The 20,341-nt window shown below is 37.7% G+C and overlaps 1 protein-coding gene across 3 annotated transcripts in view; it reads left to right on the forward strand.

Moving 5' to 3' along the window:
• Positions 1-20,341, forward strand: part of UBN2 (ubinuclein 2) — a 71,748-nt gene that overhangs the window by 25,034 nt on the left and 26,373 nt on the right. For all 3 annotated transcript variants that reach the window (XM_081533125.1, XM_081533124.1, XM_081533126.1), the window contains exons 3-7: positions 4,020-4,121; positions 10,712-10,849; positions 11,558-11,661; positions 13,909-14,398; positions 18,289-18,359. In XM_081533125.1, the coding sequence (XP_081389251.1) occupies positions 4,020-4,121; positions 10,712-10,849; positions 11,558-11,661; positions 13,909-14,398; positions 18,289-18,359 (905 nt within the window). The remainder of the gene's footprint in view (positions 1-4,019; positions 4,122-10,711; positions 10,850-11,557; positions 11,662-13,908; positions 14,399-18,288; positions 18,360-20,341) is intronic.

The raw sequence follows: 20,341 nt of genomic DNA on the forward strand, positions 1-20,341 counted from the left end.
GACTGTATAGAGCTTCTCCGACTTTCAGTTCAGTTCAGTTGCTCAGTCATGTCCGACTCTTTGTGACCCCATGGACTGCAGCACGCCAGGCCTCCCTGTCCAACACCAGCTCCCGGGGTCTACCCAAACCCATGTCCATCGAGTTGGTGATGCCATCCAACCATCTCATCCTCTGTCATCCCCTTCTCCTCCTGCCCTCAATCTTTCCCAGCATCAGGGTCTTTTCCAGTGACTCAGCTCTTCGCATCAGGTGGCCAAAGTATTGGAGTTTCAGTTTCAACATCAGTCCTTCCAGTGAACACAGCCATTGTTTCCCCATCTATTTGCCATGAAGTGATGGAACCGAATGCCATGATCTTAGTTTTCTGAATGTTGAGATTTAAGCCAACTTTTCCCTCTCTTCTTTCACTTTTATCAAGAGGCTCTTTAGTTCTTCTTTGCTTTCTGCCATAAGGGTGGTGTCATCTGCGTATCTGAGGTTATTGATATTTCTCCCAGCAATCTTGATTCCAGCTTGGGCTTGCTCCAGCCCAGCATTTCTTATGATGTACTCTGCATATAAGTTAAATAAGCAGGGTGACAATATACAGCCTTGATGGACTCCGTTTCCTATTTGGAACCAGTCTGTTGTTCCATGTCCAGTTCTAACTGTTGCTTCCTGACCTGCATACAGGTTTCTCAAGAGGCAGGTAAGGTGGTCTGGTATTCCCATCTCTTTCAGAATTTTCCACAGTTTGTTGTGATCCACACAGTCAAAGGCTTTGGCATAGTCAATAAAGCAGAAATAGATGTTTTTCTGGAACTCTCTTGCTTTTTCCATGATCCAGTGGATGGTGGCAATTTGATCTCTGGTTCCTCTGCCTTTTCTAAAACCAGCTTGAACATCTGGAAGTTCACGGTTCACTTATTGCTGAAGCCTGCAAAGAATATAATCAATCTGATTTTGGTATTGACCATCTGCTGATGTCCATGTATAGAGTCTTCTCTTATGTTGTTGGAAGAGGGTGTTTGCTATGACCAGTACGTTCTCTTGGCAAAACTCTGTTAGCCTTTGCCCTAATTCATTTTGTACTCCAAGGTCAAACTTGCCTGTTACTCCAGGTATCTCTTGACTTCCTACTTTTGCATTCCAGTCCCCTATAATGAAAAGGACATCTTTTTTGGGTGTTAGTTCTAGAAGGTCTTGTAGGTCTTTATACAGCTTCTTTAGCATTACTGGTAGGTGCATAGACTCGGATTACTGTGATATTGAATGGTTTGCCTTGGAAAGGAACAGAGATCATTCTATCGTTTTTGAGATTGCATCCAAGTACTGCATTTTGAACTCTCTTGTTGACTTTGATGGCTACTCCATTTCTTCTAAGGGATTGTCCACAGTAATAGATACAGTGATCATCTGAGTTAAATTCACCCATTCCAGTCCCATTTTAGTGTACTGATTCCTATCATGTCATTGTTTACTCTTGTCATCTCCTGTTTGACCACTTCCAATTTGCCTTGATTCATGAACCTAACATTCCAGGTTCCTATGACCAACCTAGACAGCATATTGAAAAACAGAGACATTACTTTGCCAACAAAGGTCCGTCTAGTCAAGGCTATGGTTTTTCCATTAGTCATGTGTCGAAGTGAGAGCTGGACTATAAGGAAAGCTGAGCACCAAAGAATTGATGCTTTTGAACTGTGGTGTTAGAGAAGACTCTTGAGAGTCCATTGGACTGCAAGGAGATCCAACCAGTCAATCCTAAAGGAGATCAGTCCTGAATATCCGTTGGAAGGACTGATGTTGAAGCTGAAATTCCAATACTTTGGGCACCTGATGTGAAGAACTGACTCATTTGAAGAGACCCTGATGCTGGGAAAGATTGAAGTTGGGAGGAAGGGGGATGACAGAGGATGAGATGGTTGGATGGCATCACCGACTTGATGGACATGAGTTTGAGCAAGCTCCAGAAGTTGGTGATAGACAGGAAAGCCTGGCCTGCTGCAGTCCATGTGGTCGCAAAGAGTTGAACACAAGTGAGTGACTGAACTGAACTGAACTCAGTGGTCTTATCCCGCAAAATAAAAGGGTTGCCACTCTGTGTTGGTCTCCAAATTGTTTTTAAAACTGGTAAAATCTGAAAACATGGGAGCAACTACTTTATCTCACACCAAAATGACACTCTCGCTGGTGATGTTATTGTTAACAGTTTTGTTCACTGAAAACCGTACGATGGAGTCATAGTTATGGGGGTTAGGTTTTTTTTTTAACATTAATATGCAATACAAACATAGCATTTAGTCAGAATTACCTTACAAAATTACCTTAAAAGGAAATGGTTTTATGTTGGAGACATTGCTCAGTAAGTCCATCATAATTTTTTTTTTCATGTGAGTACTGGAAGAGATCACCATTTCTTTACATGGAAATAGATGAAGTAAGTTGCTTTCATTTAAGAGCCATGTTGCACGAAACTCAGCCACCTTTCACCGTTGGAACCAATGGTGAAATGCACTGTGCATTGAGAGACGTGTGCACTGTGGAAATATAAACCAAAGGAGAGTTAGGTCTCACATATTACACCTTCTACAGGGCTCATTCTCACCCAGTGGTGGCATGTGGGCAGGCAGGATCCTTAGCACCAATGGTTTTCTCTCGGCTTTCTGAGCATCCTTTTCCCCACTCCTGCTCCACAAAAATCATGAGATCATAAAGCTGTTAGAAAGATGCTTAGAAAGTAGAGTTGAATTTGCATGAGTCAATTTGCATATCTAAAATGAGTCTTGGCAATGAAACTAAATACTCATTTTAGTAGTGCCATAATAATACTAGCCTTCTTGCTCAGTTAAACTGCTTATGGCAAGCTTGTATATAACCTTTAGAATACATGTAGCATTTTATACCTGAGATAGAGTGAGTTCTTTATACTGTAATCAGTCAGTTAAAAGACTCAATAAAGTATGATGTGAATAATGGATTCGGTACTAACTGGTTCTTTTGATTTTGGTGTGGTTTTACTTAAAAAAATTTTTTTTCCTTTAATTTCAGGAGAACTGTAGACTCAGAAAAAGTTGCAATATAGAGAGGTCCCTTGTACCAGTCACCTGGTTTTTCTCAGTAGTGACTTAACTGTAGTTACCAAAACTAGGAAATTGGCATTGGCACAATACAATTAACTAGACTACAGACCTTATTCAGATTTCAACAGTTTCTGCATGCATTCATTTTTTATTTTCTTGTATGTCTATGTGTATAAATAATAATAGGACATTAAAAATTCTTTTAAGAATAGCTTGGATTTACAGAAAAGTTGAAAAGAAAATACAAAGAATTTCCCTATAGTTCTCACCCACTCTCCCCTGTAACATCTTATGCTTGTATAGCAGACTTGTTACAACTAACAAACCAACATTGGTACATTACTATTAATTCATACTGCATTTTATTCAAGATTTGCTTATTTCCCCCAATGTCCTTTTTTAGTGCCTGCATGCCAGGCAGGAGAGCAGATCACATTTTGTTTTTCTGTCTCTTTAAGCTTATCTAGACTATGACAGCTTTTCAGATTTTTCTTGTTTTTAATAAGCTTGACCACTTTGTGGAATACTGCTCAGTTACTTGTAAGAATGTCCCTCAGTTGAGTTTGGTGTTTTTCTTGTGGTTCCGTTTGTCACGATGTTTATCTCATGGTTAACCTATAACTGAGGTGAGAGGCTTTTGAGAGGAAGACTACAAAGTTTAAGTGCTATTTGTGTCACATCGTGTCAAGAGTGATGCTGTATCAATATGACTTATCACTGTTGATGTCAACCTTGATCATGTGGCTGAGTAATGTTAGCCAGATTTTTCATTGTAAACTTACTTTGGAAGTGAGTGCCTAAGTACAGCTTTCGTTTAAGATGTGAGGGGGTTTAAATTCAACCTCCTGAGAGGCAATATCTACAGAAATCATTTGCAGATTCTTCTGACAGGTGTGTTTTAATTTTATGGAAACAGCATGAATACTGATTCAGTCTAACATATTTGTTCTTCACAGGGTGGGAAGCCCCGTAAACACCGGAAGGATCGGCTACAAGATTTAATCGATATAGGCTTTGGCTATGATGAGACAGATCCATTTATTGATAACTCAGAGGCTGTGAGTAATTTGTCTTTAATATAACAGCACTTGTTTGTTTATTTGGGTAGTGGAATTCAAAGATAAAGTAAATGTTTCAGTAAGTGTTTTTACTAATTCCCTTTTGATGTGTGTCTAAATCATTTACAGTTTTGGGAATTCCCTGGCAGTCCACTGGTTAGCACGTGGTGCTTTCTCGGTCGGAGCCTGGGTTTGATCCCTGGTTGGGAAACTAAAATCCCCAAAGCTACATGGTGTGGCCAAAGGAAAAAATAAGTTTCCAGTTTTATGTGCTTGCAAGTAATTGAGCCATCAGTAGTATACATTTCTCTTTGTGTACTTGAGTATGCATGTAAGATAATTATGGAGTAGGATTAAATGTATAGGTTAAGTTTCTAGTAGTGGGATTTATTTATCAGAGAGTTATTTCCATATTGAGTTTTTATCGATGTTCCCAAGGGCAGGTGTGTTTTGAAACGCCTTCCAGATAAGAACCATGAGATTTTGAAGACTGGGGCTGCTGGGTTGTAGTTAATCTGGCATATACCTTGAAATTGTGCTTCATGGTTTTATTGCTGCCAGTCCTTACTACAGTGGTGATAGTTGAATGCTGTCCTTCATCACAGTCTGTTTTGATGAAGCCCTACAGCTTTCTCCCTGGGATCTTCTTTCTCTTATAAAAGGAAGAGGAATTCAGGAGTGCATTTCAGGACTACAACAGTCCATTGGTCTCATAGCAAATAAATAAAGGCATGTCATGTTTAGGGGTTAGTAAGTTGTATGTTCTTACATTCTTCTCCGTGTGCTGGAATAATCTAATTTCTGCATTATGATATCCCCTGCACTGTATAGTAACTACTTAGAATATACAGAAAGTGATACTAAGGTGTCTGTTAGCCTACCCACAAATTAGTACCTCTTTTTCCTGTTACTACAGTGCTTGGTTGTATAGAGGATGACAAGGCATGTAGTGGTAGGAAAGTGATAGGAAGGACTTCCAGCATGAGGCATACATACCCTGTCATACTCGTGTGTTACTTTGGTTTCCTGGCATAAACTGGTTTACAAGCCTACTCTGTAGAATTAAAATGTTGACAGTGTCCTTTGGAGTTGAGAGGACTTTCTAGTACCAAAAAGGTTGTCAGCCTTTTTGTAGGTTCGGGCATGGAATGGTCTCAAAGAGTTTTAACCTTGATTTGACATTCAAGTCAACAGTCCTAGATTCTAGACTCCACTATTTTCTAATTCACCGTGACCAGGAGCAAGTCTTTTATTTTAGCATCACCCAGTTCTCTCTGATATGACTGACTTGCCCAGCAGAATTATGTACTGAGACTCAAGATAATGACATGCTGAAAAACCTGCATGGGTGCTCAGCTGCTTCATTTGTGTCCAGCTTGTTGCGATCCCATGGACTGTGTAGCCCATCACGTTCCCCTCTCCATAGGATTTCATAGGCAAAAATACTGGAGGCGTTTGCCATTTCCTTCTCCAGGGGATTTTCCCAACCCAGGGATCGAACTCATCTCTCCTACCGCTCCTGCAGGTTGATTCTTTACCAGTGTGCCACCAGGAAAGCCTATCGAAAAGCATAAAGCAAGTATAAAGCAATGGTACTGATGTTAACACTCTATGTAAAGCAGATTTTGAATTCTAAATAACCCAAGAGGAAACTCAGCCATGGCCATATATAAATGAACATTGCATGTACTCAGGCTTACATAAATAGCATTTTTAAAATTTTTTTTAATTAATTTTTTTATTGAAGGATAATTGCTTTTCAGAATTTTGTTGTTTTCTGTTGAACCTCAACATGAATCAGCAATAGGAATACATATATCCCCTCCGTTTTGAACTTCCCTCCCATCTCCTTCCCCATCCCCCACCCCCTGGGTTGATACAGAGCCCTTGTTTGAGTTTAATTAATAAACTTAATTTTTTTCGAGCAGTTTGAGGTTCACAGCAAAATTGAATGTAAGGTGCAGAAATTGCCCATATACTCCCTGCCCTCGCAACATGCACTGCTTCCCCCATTATCAGTGTTCCCCCACCAGAGTATACTAGTCACAGGTAGAGAATCTGCATCAATACATCATCACCCCGAGTCCATAGTTTACCTTCAGATTCACTCTGGGTGTTGTACGTTCTGTGGATTTTGACAAATGTATAATGACATGTATCCACCATTATACTGTCATATAAGATAGTTTCACTGCCCTAAAAATATGCTCTACCTATTCATCCCTCCCTAACACCTGCAACCACTAATCTTTTTATTGTCTTCATAGTTTTGCCTCTTCTCCAGCGTCATACAGTTAGAATCATATGGTATGTAGCCTTTCATAAAGAGCATTTTTAGTATTTTTCCTTTGTAGCATTCCAAATATTTGAATAAAAGTGTTTTTCAAACCGATTTTTGTGAAATGTACTTTCTTTGTGTATCAATTTAAAGACTGGCCAGCATTTTCAAAGAGAATGAAATCGAGTAGGAGCTGTTATAGTAAGCTACTGATATATTATGCGATTTTTATTGTATGTGTATGTTTATACGCATGCACTGGGTTTTGATGCGTAGTGTATTTTCCACTTGGGCTAGTGAAGAAAATTTGAAAGCCACTGCTTTAGTAAGTGAGGATAAATTTTGTAGGTATAAGTTGTTATATATATATATATAAATATATATTTGTTATATATATGTATACATAACTTATACAGTTACTGACATTTATAGGACAATTTCGGTCCCTGTTTCATAGGAGGAAATTGAACTAAAACACAGGTTGTTTGACTTGCAAAATAATTTTGTATCATTTTCTTTAACAGATTATTTCATTTTTACATGAAATAATTCAGTGATTCAAACATAAAACACTTATGAGCCAACCAAATGATTTTCTTGTTTTTTTCCAATGAGTATATTGCCTATAGGCTTTTTTTTTTTTTTTTTTTTACTGTGTCACCCTCATGGGATCTTAGTTCCCTGACCAGGAATTGAACCTGGGCCCTTGGAAGTGAAAGGGCAGAGTCCTAACAACTGGACTGCTAGGAAATTCCCACAAGTAGGCCTTCTCTATTTGTATATTATTCAATAGGCATTGAAAATAATCTGGTTCTGACTCACTTTAAGAATTATGTACCATTAATACTTACTACTGTAATATCTGAAAATAAATGCTTTTGAAGATAATTTTTAGTCTAACAGGCATGCTGCCAGATTTTTAAAAAATGAAATCGTTTTATTATTGAGAAATAATAATAGACATTAATGCTTTTATTTAGGTTATCTCTTTTAAATTTCACTAGAATATAGTGAAATAAGTAATATTGAACCTTTTTACAGCCATGAAGTATTGATGTTAAGTGATTTATTCTGGGTCACAATAGCTAGACATCTCTGTTGACAAAGGACCTAATAAATCTGGTTTGCAAGTTCAGTGATCCATTGCCTCTTAATACATTGTATTTAAAGGGTAAAATTATTACAGAAGTAGAAATGTCATATACTCATGAAACTTACATAAGGTTATAAACAAGTGTTACCTTAACAAAAACAACCACAGAATATATTCTGTACCTTGCAAGAAAAAAAAAAACGCTTGGCACATTTATAATTCACAGTGCAGTGGAAGCTGTGTATTAATTTTGCTCTGTCACGTTGGTTGTGTCACTTTAGTATGGTTGCCAGGTTTATCACATACAACTGTAGTCCACCTGGTTATATTTTTTTTTGAAAAGGCTAAATCAAATATGCATAAAGAGTTTGTTCTCTTGAAGAGTGTTTTGATAGGGAAAGCTCAGCAGAATACTGCAGAAGAAGATAGATATTAACACCTCCACATTGTCTGGTAGCCTGGTGATGAATGTGTTCCTAACATGAGATGCTGCTTACTGTAGTGGAAAGGTTGGGAAAACAGTCAGTGACACTGCCATAAACCAGTACAATTACTGTGGCAAAGTTATTAACCTCTCTGAATTTGGTTTTCACTTATAAAATGGGAGTAATATTTGCCTTTCTTGCCTCAAAAGGGGATCCGGGGAACCAAATGAAATAATTAATATGAGGAAGCTAAAAATTATAAAACATTATACAAGTTATATAAGCAGAAAATACAGGTATATTTATCTTATCACAGTTAACACATTTTCAAAATAATTGCTACAGAGTCTTTTCACTTAAAAAAATTTTATTTATTTATTTATTTTTGGCAGCGCTGGGTCTTCATTGCCATGCGTGGGCTTGATCTAGTTGTAGTGCGTGGGCTTCTCATTGCAGTGCCTTCTCTTTTGTACCACATCTTCTGTATTCATTCCTCTGTTGGACATGTAGGTTGTTTCCATGCCTTGGCCGTTGTAAACAGTGCTATAGTGAACACTGGGGTGCCTGTATTCTTTAGGATCATGTTTTTCTCCAGATAAATGTGGAGATTCCTAATCATTGGACCACCATGGAAGTCCAGTCTTTTCACTTTTAATTCTTTACTCCTCACATCACTCCTTTACTTACAGATAGTACTGGGCCCTTTCTGAAGGTCTTAGCTGTAGGCTTTGTAGTAACCCCTCAAGTGGAGCAACAGGAAAGGAGTTTGTTCCTTTTATCTTTTTCTAACATCATTCAGTTTTGATTCAAAATCATTAAATGTACAGTCTTTCTCCATTCTCCATGTAACTTAAGAGGATACAGTTTATTTATTTATTTATTTATTGGTCATTTATATCTTTTTTTTTTTTAATAAATTTATTTATTTTAGTTGGGGGCTAATTACTTTACAATATTGTAATAGTTTTTGCCATACATTGACATGAATCAGCCATGGGTTTACATGTGTTCCCCCTCCTGGACCCCCACTCCCACCCCCATCCACCTCCCTCCCCATCCCATCCCTCCGGGTCATCCCACCGCCCCGGCCCTGAGCATCTGTCTCATGTATCGAACATGGAATGGTGCTCTGTTCCACATATGATAATATACATGTTTCAATGCTATTCTCCCAGAACGTCCCATCCTCACCTTCTCCCTCAGAGTCCATAAGACTGTTCTATGCATCTGTGTCTCTTATTCTGTCTCCCATATAGGGTTATCGTTACCATCTTTCAAATTCCATATATATGCATTAGTATTCTGTATTGGTGTTTTTCTTTCTGGCTTACTTCACTCTGTATAATGGGCTCCAGTTTCATCCATCTCAATAGAACCGATTCAAATGTATTTTTTAATGGCTGAGTAATATTCCATTGTGTATATGTACCACAGCTTCCTTATCCATTCGTCTGCTGATGGACATCTAGGTTGCTTCCATGTCCTGGCTATTGTAAACAGTGCTGCGATGAACATTGGGGTACACGCGTCTCTTTCAATTCTGGTTTCCTCGGTGTGTATGCCCAGCAGTGGGATTGCTGGGTCATATGGCAGTTCTATTCCCAGTTTTTTAAGGAATCTCCACACTGTTCTCCATAGTGGCTGTACTAGTTTGCATTCCCACCAACAGTGTAAGAGGGTTCCCTTTTCTCCACACCCTCTCCAGCATTTATTGCTTGTAGACTTTTGGATAGCAGCCATTCTGACTGGTGTGAAATGATAAAGAGGATACAGTTTAAAATCACAAGTTCTGTACTTAGCCTTAGTATGTTTAACAAATATGTTCTGTATATTTTTTGCCCATGGCAAAAGAATTTTCCTTACAAATACAACTTTCTTAAAGACTAATGATATAATATGAAGAGAACCCTTAAATAGAGTTCTGGGGACCCCAGGTAGCAGTTATCTGGCTTCTCTTAGATAAGTAGTTCCTTTTTTTCTCTTTTGCCATGAACACCTTCATTTAGTTCAGATTGACCTTCCATTTAGTGCTTGTTTTTTCTTCTTCAGGTGAGATAAGATAAACCTTAAAATCCAGACTTACACAACTAGAGAAAGCCTGTGTAGCAACAAAGACCCAGCACAGCCATAAATACATACATACATAAAATTTTAAAAAATTGAAGCTTAGAGGACATCAGCTTAACGTGATATTCTACACCAGATCTTCATACTGATTTATACAATTTGAATCTTTTTTTCAGAGCAGTACCTGGATTCTCAGTGTATGCTTACTGAACAGGGCAGTTCTTTTTCTACTTCCCTTTAAAACTTATTTTTGTTTTTTATATTTAAAAAATATTCCTTACTTAAAAGCTTAAAACTAAGGCAGAAGAAATAACCTTTAATTTTTACAGTCTATTTATGAATAAAATTATATATTAATACCAATATTGGTAAGAAATGAAGTTCATTTGTCATCTGGCCATTTAGTCTTTTGTTTTAACTTGTTTCGATTTCTCAGCAGAATCATTTGTCATTAAGAATAGTAGTGATTGTTAAATTTTTCTCAGCAGGTGATATATTTAGAATTAGCTTCAGTGTTTGAGAAGTTTCTTTTTTCAATAAGTACTGAATGACCAGAGCTCATTTCTGTTCCAGATACTAACTTTTTCTAAATTTATTCACAGACATCTTCATTGCAGTTAGTTTTGTAGTTAAGATGTAAGGAAAATGCTGACGGGATTGAATTTCTTTGACGCATTTATAGAATTAAAGATAGTAAGATATATCTGAAAAATTTTTTTCAATCTAGTATGACGAATTAGTTCCTGCTTCTCTAACAACAAAATACGGAGGCTTTTATATCAATACTGGCACTCTCCAGTTTCGCCAAGCTTCAGATACTGAAGAAGATGATACCACAGACAACCAAAAGCACAAACCACCCAAAGTGAGTTTATCCAACACTGAAATAGCAATGAGAGCATTCAATTAAAAGATGTGACTTTTGAATTTTACTTGTGCTTTACGGCTGTGAATATAAGGAAAAGTAAAATGCTTTTTAAAAAAATGCATTAAAAAATCATTGTTTAATGAACTTATAGTTAATTACATGCTTTAAAGTAAAATTATATAAATATGGGGAAATATATCATAATATATTTAATATATTTAATATTTAATAATATTATAATAGAATTATATTTTCTGTTAAAACCTCTCTCTCCATATCTAGTCTAATAATCCACTGTTTCTGCATAAGGTTGTGGTGCTAGGATAGCTTAAGACTTGATATGGAAATGACTGGTAATAGCAGTTACTTCTTCTAAGATGTAAAGCAAATTTTATAGTATATATTATATTTGAGAAATGAATAAAATGTCTTTAGATGTTTCCTGAAATGTGAGCCAAAGACATATTTGCACCAGAATTATCAAACTGTTTGTTAAAAATGCAGATTAAAAGGCTCTCCCCCAGATAATTGAACCAAAACCAAGGTTTGGAAGTTTTCATGGACCCAAAGAATTTGCATTTTTAACAAGCAATTATAATGCACCTTGAAATTTGAGTAAAACCATTTCCCCTGGATGCTGGATTGATATCATCAAAGTGTAAAGCAGTAATACTTATGTAAGTGATGTATTTTATCATTTTATAGATTCCCAAAATAAAAGAAGAGGATATTGAGATGAAGAAGAGGAAGCGGAAAGACGAAGGGGAAAAGGAGAAGAAGCCAAGGAAAAAAGTACCCAAACAACTGGGGTAAGTGAAATTAGACATAATGAGGGAACTAGTATTGTAGCATGACAAGCACTCCCTTTTAGAAAGATATATTTAGCATTAATTAGTTCAACTTAGCTGGATCTAATTTAATGCAGTATTTATAAATGTCAGTGACCTATTAACTTATATTTTAATATTATTTATTATTAAGTAGAAGTCATCTTAGAGACTTTAGGTATTTTAGATCAGATTTACATATTTGTTCATTAAGTATTTTGCTCATTACAGCATTTTATCAACAAGAACCAGTTTGAAAAATGGAACATGTTTTCTTGACTTTTTGTACTAAAACAAAGCTTAAATACCCGGAGTCTGAGAATTGGCAGTAGTCTTTGTGTAAATGATTGATGGTCGTTTTAATATTTTTTGAAAGTCATTGGTTTTATTTAGCTATTCTTAATGCTTGTGACTTCAGGTAATGATATTGCCTCTAAAAAGCCAAGAAGAATTTCTCAAAAGCTTATTAAGTCATAAGAGGGAATTCCTTGGCAGTCCAGTGGTTAGGACTTGGTGCTTTCACTGCCAGGGCCCGGGTGCAATCTGTGGTTAGAAACTAAGATCCTGTACGTCGAGAGGCACAGCCACAAAAAAAAAAAATGAGAGCGCAAGAGAGAAATGGAATAAAAAGTCATAAGAATAAAATGTACCTTGTAATCGTGAAGCTACCAGTTGTCCCTACTTCTCTATGGCTTTTTTAGATTGAGCCCAGGGGCAAAAACTTGTGAGAGGCTGTATTTTTCTCCCCTCCTTAGCAGAGGAAGAGGTACATCCGAATTTGGGACTCTCAAAAATCTCAAGAGTCAATGTAAGGAGATATTTAGCCCCTCCTATACATGAGATTGAGCTTCCCAGGTGGCGCAGTGCTAAAGAATCCACCTGCCAATGCAGGAGACGCAGGTTCAGTCCCTGAGTCGGGAAGATCTCCTGCAGGAGCAAGTGGCAACCCACTCCAGTATTCTTGCTTGGGAAATCCCATGGACACCAGAGCCTGTCAGGCTACAGTCAGTGGGGTCACAAGAGAGTCGGACATGACTGAGTGACAAACACACTTCCTGCATACCAGACACTGTCTGGGTTTTGGATGTATAACAGTATGAAATGAAACACTGGCCTACCTTCAAAGCACTAATCATCATTTTTAGTTTCTGTAGTGCCCATAGAAGCATATAAGCCAATGAATTTAGAAAAGATTTTTTAAAGAAAGTGATAGCTAAACTGAGACCACTCTTTCCTTATAATCCCCACAGGGAGAAAGTTGTCACTGAAAATTACATGTATCTATCCGACACCCTCTATCCGACACCCTCGGAGAGAAATGGAAAGTGAAAAAGTAGCAGACAGAATGAGGTCTGGATAGATGACATGGTGATGAATGAAGGCTCACAGATTGACACAGAGGATTTTGCATTCCTTTGGCAGTTTGTAGCACGAACCACCTGGGGTACCAGTTTGAAGGTGTACTATGTAGGCTTCTCTGGTTGTTATTAAAGTCAACTCTGTTTTCAGCAAAAGTGCAATTCTTTACTTAATTAATTCAGTTCAGTTCAGTTCAGTTGCTCAGTCATATCCGACTCTTTGCAACCCCATGGGCTGAAGCACACCAGGCCTCCCTGTCCAACGCCAACTCCTGGAGCCCACCCAAACTCATGTCCATTGAGTCGGTGATGCCATCCAACCATCTCATCCTCTGTTGTCCCCTTCTCCTCCTGCCCTCAATCTTACCCAGCATCAGGGTCTTTTCAAATGAGTCAGCTCTTCGCATCAGGTGGCCAAAGTATTGGAGTTTCAGCTTCAGCTTCAGACCTTCCAATGAACACTTTAGGTGACTACTTTATAGATGTGGCAAAAAAAGAACATTCCAAAAGGTATAGAAGTTTTAAGTTCATATACTTCCGTTTTTTCTTTTTTTTTGACTATGACTTGTGGAATCTTAATTCCCTGACCAGGTATCAAACCTGCACCCTTGGCAGTCCTAACCACTGGACCACAGGGAATTCCCTAACTTTGTATACTTAATAAACCAGAGCTCTATTCGGTGTTGTTTATTTCTGTTGACTTTATCCCTTTCACTTTATTCACTCTAATGGCCATTTACCCATCTGCCTTTCATAAATGACAGTCCAGATGATGAAGATGATGTTATTTTAACTCTATGCCTCCTTATTTCCATGGGGTTTTAACCTTTAAAATTATACATAACCTAACGGATCACTTTTTTCTTCACAGAGTTATGGCTCTAAATTCACACAAATCTGAAAAAAAGAAGAAACGTTATAAAGATTCTCTTTCTCTAGCTGCCATGATAAGAAAATTTCAAAAAGAGAAGGATGCATTAAAGAAGGAATCTAACCCTAAAACCCCAGTGAACTTCTCAACCTCTTCTCTGAATAAACCCCCCTCTGCTGCTGTAGCGTTGGGAAATGATGTCTCGGACCTGAATCTGAACAGTGCTGATCCGGACCTCCCCATCTTTGTTAGCACAAATGAACATGAACTATTTCAGGAAGCTGAAAATGCCCTAGAGATGCTAGATGATTTCGACTTTGACAGATTACTGGATGCTGCTTCTAATGGTAGCCCCCTCTCGGAGTCAGGGGGAGAGAATGGAAACACCACCCAGCCAACCTATGCCTCTCAAGTTATGCCCAAGGTGGTACCTACACTCCCAGAGGGTCTGCCTGTCCTCCTTGAAAAACGTATCGAAGACCTCCGTGTAGTAAGTGTGATAATTCTCTTGTTTTTTGTAACTTTATTTTCTATATTTCCTGTTAAGCATTGGATCTGTGCATAGCCTTTTTCTTTTAAGTATAGTTATAACATGGGAATGGCAACCCACTCCAGTATTCTTGCCTGGAAAATTCCACAGACAGAGGCACCTGGTGGGCTACAGTCCAGGGCATTGCAAAGAGTCAGACTGAGTGATTGAGTGACTGAACACAAATGCACACATAACATGGATACAGTTCATTGTTTTATTACCTCACTTCATCTTACATTTTTCTGTATAATTTTCATAAGTATAATTTTTATTGGCTTACATAGCCTGCTAAAGAAAATACAGGGAAGGTAGGAACAAATAAGTGTACCTGAACTTGGTCCAACTACATTGACTACTAGTTATTCTGCAGTTGATTTTACCAGCTAGTACCCACTAATCAGCTTTAGTAAGCACACAATGTGTTCTCACTAGACAAACTTTAAAGAGTTGAGCTTTTAGCATTTCACAGTGGATTCCTCTGCCGATTGACTTGGATACATAATCTTTGTTAAGCTGCAGATTCAGGTATGTGAGTACACTTTTTCCTTTAATCTCAGGGAGATATTATTTTGACTTAAAATGTTCCAAACATATCTTAAAATGCACCCCCCCCCCTTTTTTGTTACTACTTTGGCTTGTTTGTCTAAACCCATGCCGTGTTTTTAGTCCTCTTTTTATTTTTTCCCCCTGATTACAGAAGTTATATATTCAATATAAGTTGTATTTTTCACTTAGGGAGGGAAGTTCAGTTCACTTCAGTCACTTAGTCATGTCCAACTCTTTACAGCCCCATGGACTAGGAGCCTCCTTGTCCATCACCAACTCCCGGAGTCCACCCAAACCCATGTCCATTGAGTCGGTGATGCCATCCAGCCATCTCATCCTCTGTCGTCCCCTTCTCCTCCTGCCCTCAGTCTTTCCCAGCATCAGGGTCTTTTCCAGTGAGTCAGCTCTTCACTTCAGGTGGCCAAAGTATTGGAGTTTCAGCTTCAACATCAGTCCTTCCATTGAACACCCAGGACTGATCTCCCTTAGGATGGACTGGTTGGATCTCCTTGCAGTCCAAGGGATGCTCAAGAGTCTTCTCCAACACCACAGTTCAAAAGCATCAATTCATCGGTGCTCAGCTTTCTTTATAGTCCAACTCACACATCCATACATGACCACTGGAAAAGCCATAGCCTTGACTAGACGGACTTTTGTTGACAAAGTGATGTCTCTGCTTTTTAATATGCTGTCTAGGTTGGTCATAACCTTCCTTCCAAGGAGTAAGAGTCTTTTAATTTCATGGCTGCAATCACCATCTGCAGTGATTTTGGAGCCCAGAAAAATAAAGTCAGCCAGTTTCCACTGTTTCCCCATCCATTTCCCATGAAGTGATGGGACCGGATTCCATGATCTTAGTTTTCTGAATGTTGAGCGTTAAGCCAACTCTTTCACTTTCCTCTTTCACTTTCATCAGGAGGGAAACATGCCTGATAATCAGACATTTTCCACCCCCGGTATGGGACAGCCACTATTAAACTACTTACATTTCTGGATTTTATTTCATGCATTTGCAAATACATTGTTATTAAAAATAATTGTTGTGATTATTAAAAATTATTAAATAATAAAAAATAATTGTTAACAGAAGTATATTCTATAACTTGTCTCTTCTAGGGTTATAGTAGCCATTTAAATCACATTTTAAATTTTTTCATTATCTCCATGTTGTATTTATTTCTCTTAACTCTTTCTAAATTTTAAGTATCTGATAGGGGAGCAAGAGATCTCATCTGATTTTTCCAACAGGTGACTCGTTGATTCTAATTATCAGTTTTATTCTTTTTCTATTTTTTGTTCTTTAGCATTTCTTCTGAGGTCATTGCTTATTAAATTCTCTAAAATTTTTACTTATTTTAAGGTAATTTGTTAGTTTAGGACTTACAGCAGTGTGTTCAAGTATCTCATTGCCAGTGTTTCTTAGGTTATGAGTTGTATTACCGTAATTTTTGCTTTATGTCTATGCTGTGTTGTTTGTTGGCCCATACAGTTCTTGCTGGCTAGATCTCTGTTGTGATGTGTATCATTTGAAGATGGCCCTGTCTGTGCTATTAATGTTTCTTATCTCAAATTCAGTACTGTCTGATTTTACTGTGGATTCCTTTCTCTTTATTTTTGCATGGAATAGCTTTTCCCATCATTTCCCTTCATTTTAGCTCTTTTTTGAGTTCATTTGTTTTTTGAGTTCCTTTATCTTAGTTCATTCTCTTACAGACAGCATGTTAATGCAAGTTTGCTTATTGACCTCATCTGAGTCTTTTTTCAGATTCTCTTTAAGATTTTATCTTACCTACAGCTGTTATAATGATAATAATATAATCTTTATTCTGTCATTTTCTTTTATATTATGTTTTATTCCCTCCTCCTCCTTTGTTTTTCACTCTTGCTATTTTCTGTGCTTATCAAAGTATACAATCATTTTATTAATCATATAGATTTTTTATTTAATCTTCTTAACCACTGTATGAAGTATGGGTATTGTTTCCTTTTTATGGTTAACAAACTTAAGTGGAGGTAGATTAAGTAGCTTGGTCAGGCCCCACAACTAGTAAGTGGTGGAGCTCGAATTTAAACACAAGGGTTCATCTGACCCCAAGGTACGTGCTTTTTGCTATCCCATATTGCCTGTAAAATCTTTAGTTTCTTTGATGGTTTAAATATAAAAGTGCTAGGAATGTAATCCAGGTTTTTCAACATGTAATTAATAGCTATTGTTTATTTAGCAAATAACTATACTGTGTACTGAGTGTAGTGCTCCTGGGACCCACAACCTCACAGGACCCCAGTTACTCTTGAGGAGACAGTGCCCTGAGTGGAAGTGGCTAAGCCGTGATGCAAAGTCAGAGTTGAAAGGGAGGACCATCAAACTTTATGTAACTTGCACTCTGTCCACTGTGTTGTGTGCCATTCTTTCCCACTTAATAAACAGAACCGATCAGCAATGAGTGTGTTTCAGTTTTGCCAGGTGCTGTCATATCTCATAGACTAAAACTTGTTCTGTAATAGCCATGGCAGGACTGAAACAGCTCCTTCCTAACCTCTTAGGAAATTATCAGTAAGAAGATTCATTTCACTTGCTAGTATCTGTAAATTCTCCATATTTTTGTCTTTCAAATAGGAGATTTCCGTGGACTGTATAGTCAGGGGGTCGCAAAGAGTCGGACATGACTGAGCGACTTTCACTTCACAGACTGGCTGCAGAAGCTGAGTATCTTTGTACAGAGTCACAGTGTTATGCAGTTGAAGTCAGAAAGCTTCTGGTCTGAGTCCTGGATCCACCACTTACTAGCAGTGTGATTTGGGGGCATATCACGTAACCTCTGTAAGATTTAGGTTCCTTGTTTGTAAAATGGGAGCTATAATACCAGTGTCACTGGCTGTTATGAAGATTAAACATGGTAATGTGTACAGTATATAGAATATCCGATGTATTGTTAGACAATATTGTCTAGTACAAAGTGAGACAGCTGCTTTCTGTTATCTTGGAGATAACAGCAAGAATTAATAAAACTAACAGATACTCAAAATACACAAGATACCCATAGCACTAAAAAATCTTATATGTATAACTTATTGAATTTGGGAAAATTCAGAAAAATGAAATACAGACATAATAGGAAACAATGTTATGTATGCTAAATTTTGTTTCAGCGCCCTTTAGTTGCCTGTCATGCCAGGTAATAGCTGGGATGTGAAGTGAAACTAATCCTAGCCCCACCCTCAAGGAGCTTATTCTAAAGTAAATAGATATGGAAACAAATGTGTTTATTGAGAGTTATGTTGACAATTTTGTGTTTCTGTAGGCTGCCAAACTTTTTGATGAAGAAGGAAGGAAAAAATTCTTTACACAGGATATGAATAATATTCTTCTGGAGTAAGTAATTTTCTTCTTTGATTAAAAAATCATAAGAATTCTTTAAGAAATATTGTAGACCTTTGAGGTACAGATCCTGCTTGGTTGGTTAGTCTCAGGCCTTAGCTCTTTCCTTTTGGCCTCACAACATGTATGATTAAGTTTTTTAGCAAAACTACGTGTTTGTGTACAGTGTTTCTCTATGGCCCCTTATGATAATCAAAGCTTCCAATGTTAAAACCACCAGAGCAAGTGACCACTGTATGGGTTGAATGTTATCGTACGTTTAAATGCAGTCTTTGTCATGTTATGTGAAGATATCTTTTTAAGACATCTCTGATTGTTTACATTAAAATTCACACAAACATTTTATATCCAAATGGAAAGTATGGTTTAATGAAGAATCATTGTTATGGGATAGGATGGAGGCATTGTAGAGAAGACAGATGTTCAGTTGGAAAGGAAAGGGTAAAAGCTTGTTTATGATACAAACCGTATATAAATTAGTGATAATCTTCACCCTTAGCTAGAATTTGATGTTAATGAAATTGCAGGTTCTAAGATTGTGGTCATATAAGCTGTACTTATAAACCCATTGGCTTATAAATTTTGACCATGGTTCCAGAAATTGAGTATATAATTGGCTACAGGCAGGAATGGGCAAAAAAGAAGTGGTCCTGGGGAAAGCAGTAAATTCCTTTCTGATGAAAATAATGTATGCCTACTTTTGGTGGTTTAGTAGCATCATATATACAGAAACGAGTCAGTGTTTCCAATACTGTGATTCCTACCTTTTAAATATATAATGGAGATAGTGTCTCATGAGATATGAAGGATGAGTTGGTTTACTGATTTTGATAATTATTTTAATTAATGCATTATCTCTTTTTCCTGAAGTACTTAAAAAAATCTTTTTGGTCCCATGGACTCATAAAACACATAACCTAATATGCTGCTAGCGTGGAGACAGAGGAATTTCTTGTTCCTGTTATTTATTTTAGCCAGGGGTTTTCAGATTTATTCAGTTTGCTTGCAAATGCTTCCTGTCAGTGCCACCTCCTTTTACCTGCTAAGCTGCTGCTAAGTCGCTTCAGTTGTGTCCGACTCTGTGAGACCCCATAGACGGCAGCCCACCAGGCTCCGCTGTCCCCGGGATTCTCCAGGCAAGAACACTGGAGCAGGTTGCCATTTCCTTCTCCAGTGCATGAAAGGGAAAAGTGAAAGTGAAGTCGCTCAGTCGTGTCCGACTCTTAGCGACCCCATGGACTGCAGCCTACCAGGCTCCTCTGTCCATGGGATTTTCCAGGCAAGAGTACTGGAGTGGGGTGCCATTGCCTTCTCCTTTTACCTAGCTCTCCTCTAAACCTTAGATTCAATAACCAGTGTAACCATCATCAGAGCTGCCCCAGATTCCAGGATCAGGGATCTGATTAGCTCTTTTTCTTTTTACCTAATAGCCCAAGTTTACTAGATTAGGTCTTTTTCCTGTGACTGAGACAGTCATTTTTTATTTTACTCATCTGTAAGTGGACAACTCTTTTCTCTCTTTGAGAATCAAAGGTCATACTTGGGACATAACATCTCAAGTAAGCAGAATACCAGTTAGTATTCAGTATTCTGTTAACAGGCTTCTCTGTTAATTCCTGCCATATCTGTCTTAAAACACATCCTCTAGTCTTTTTTTGAGCCCATCTATTTTTTTATTTCACAGAGAGTGTGCCTGTAATTCTGTAAGCCTTAGTGTTTAGGCTTTGAATTTTTTTCCCTTTTAGTAACTTTCTTATGCTCTCTTGTCTTCTTACACTATACTGAACAAATATCCCTTATTTCTCTGTACTGAGTTGATGTCTAAGGGCATATGATACATGATTATTTGGGGTAGTAATTCTGTGAATTTTTTCAGGTAAATTTTCGTCATCCCCATATACTAAAAGATTGGAAATCTTAGAAAAAAATATTAAAGTATATATGTGAGGGATGTGTACCTAAAGTGCTCTCAGATA

Source organism: Giraffa tippelskirchi, chromosome 10 (assembly GCF_054371585.1).
Source record: "Giraffa tippelskirchi isolate mGirTip1 chromosome 10, T2T-mGirTip1v1.2.pri, whole genome shotgun sequence".
Lineage (NCBI taxonomy): Eukaryota > Metazoa > Chordata > Mammalia > Artiodactyla > Giraffidae > Giraffa > Giraffa tippelskirchi.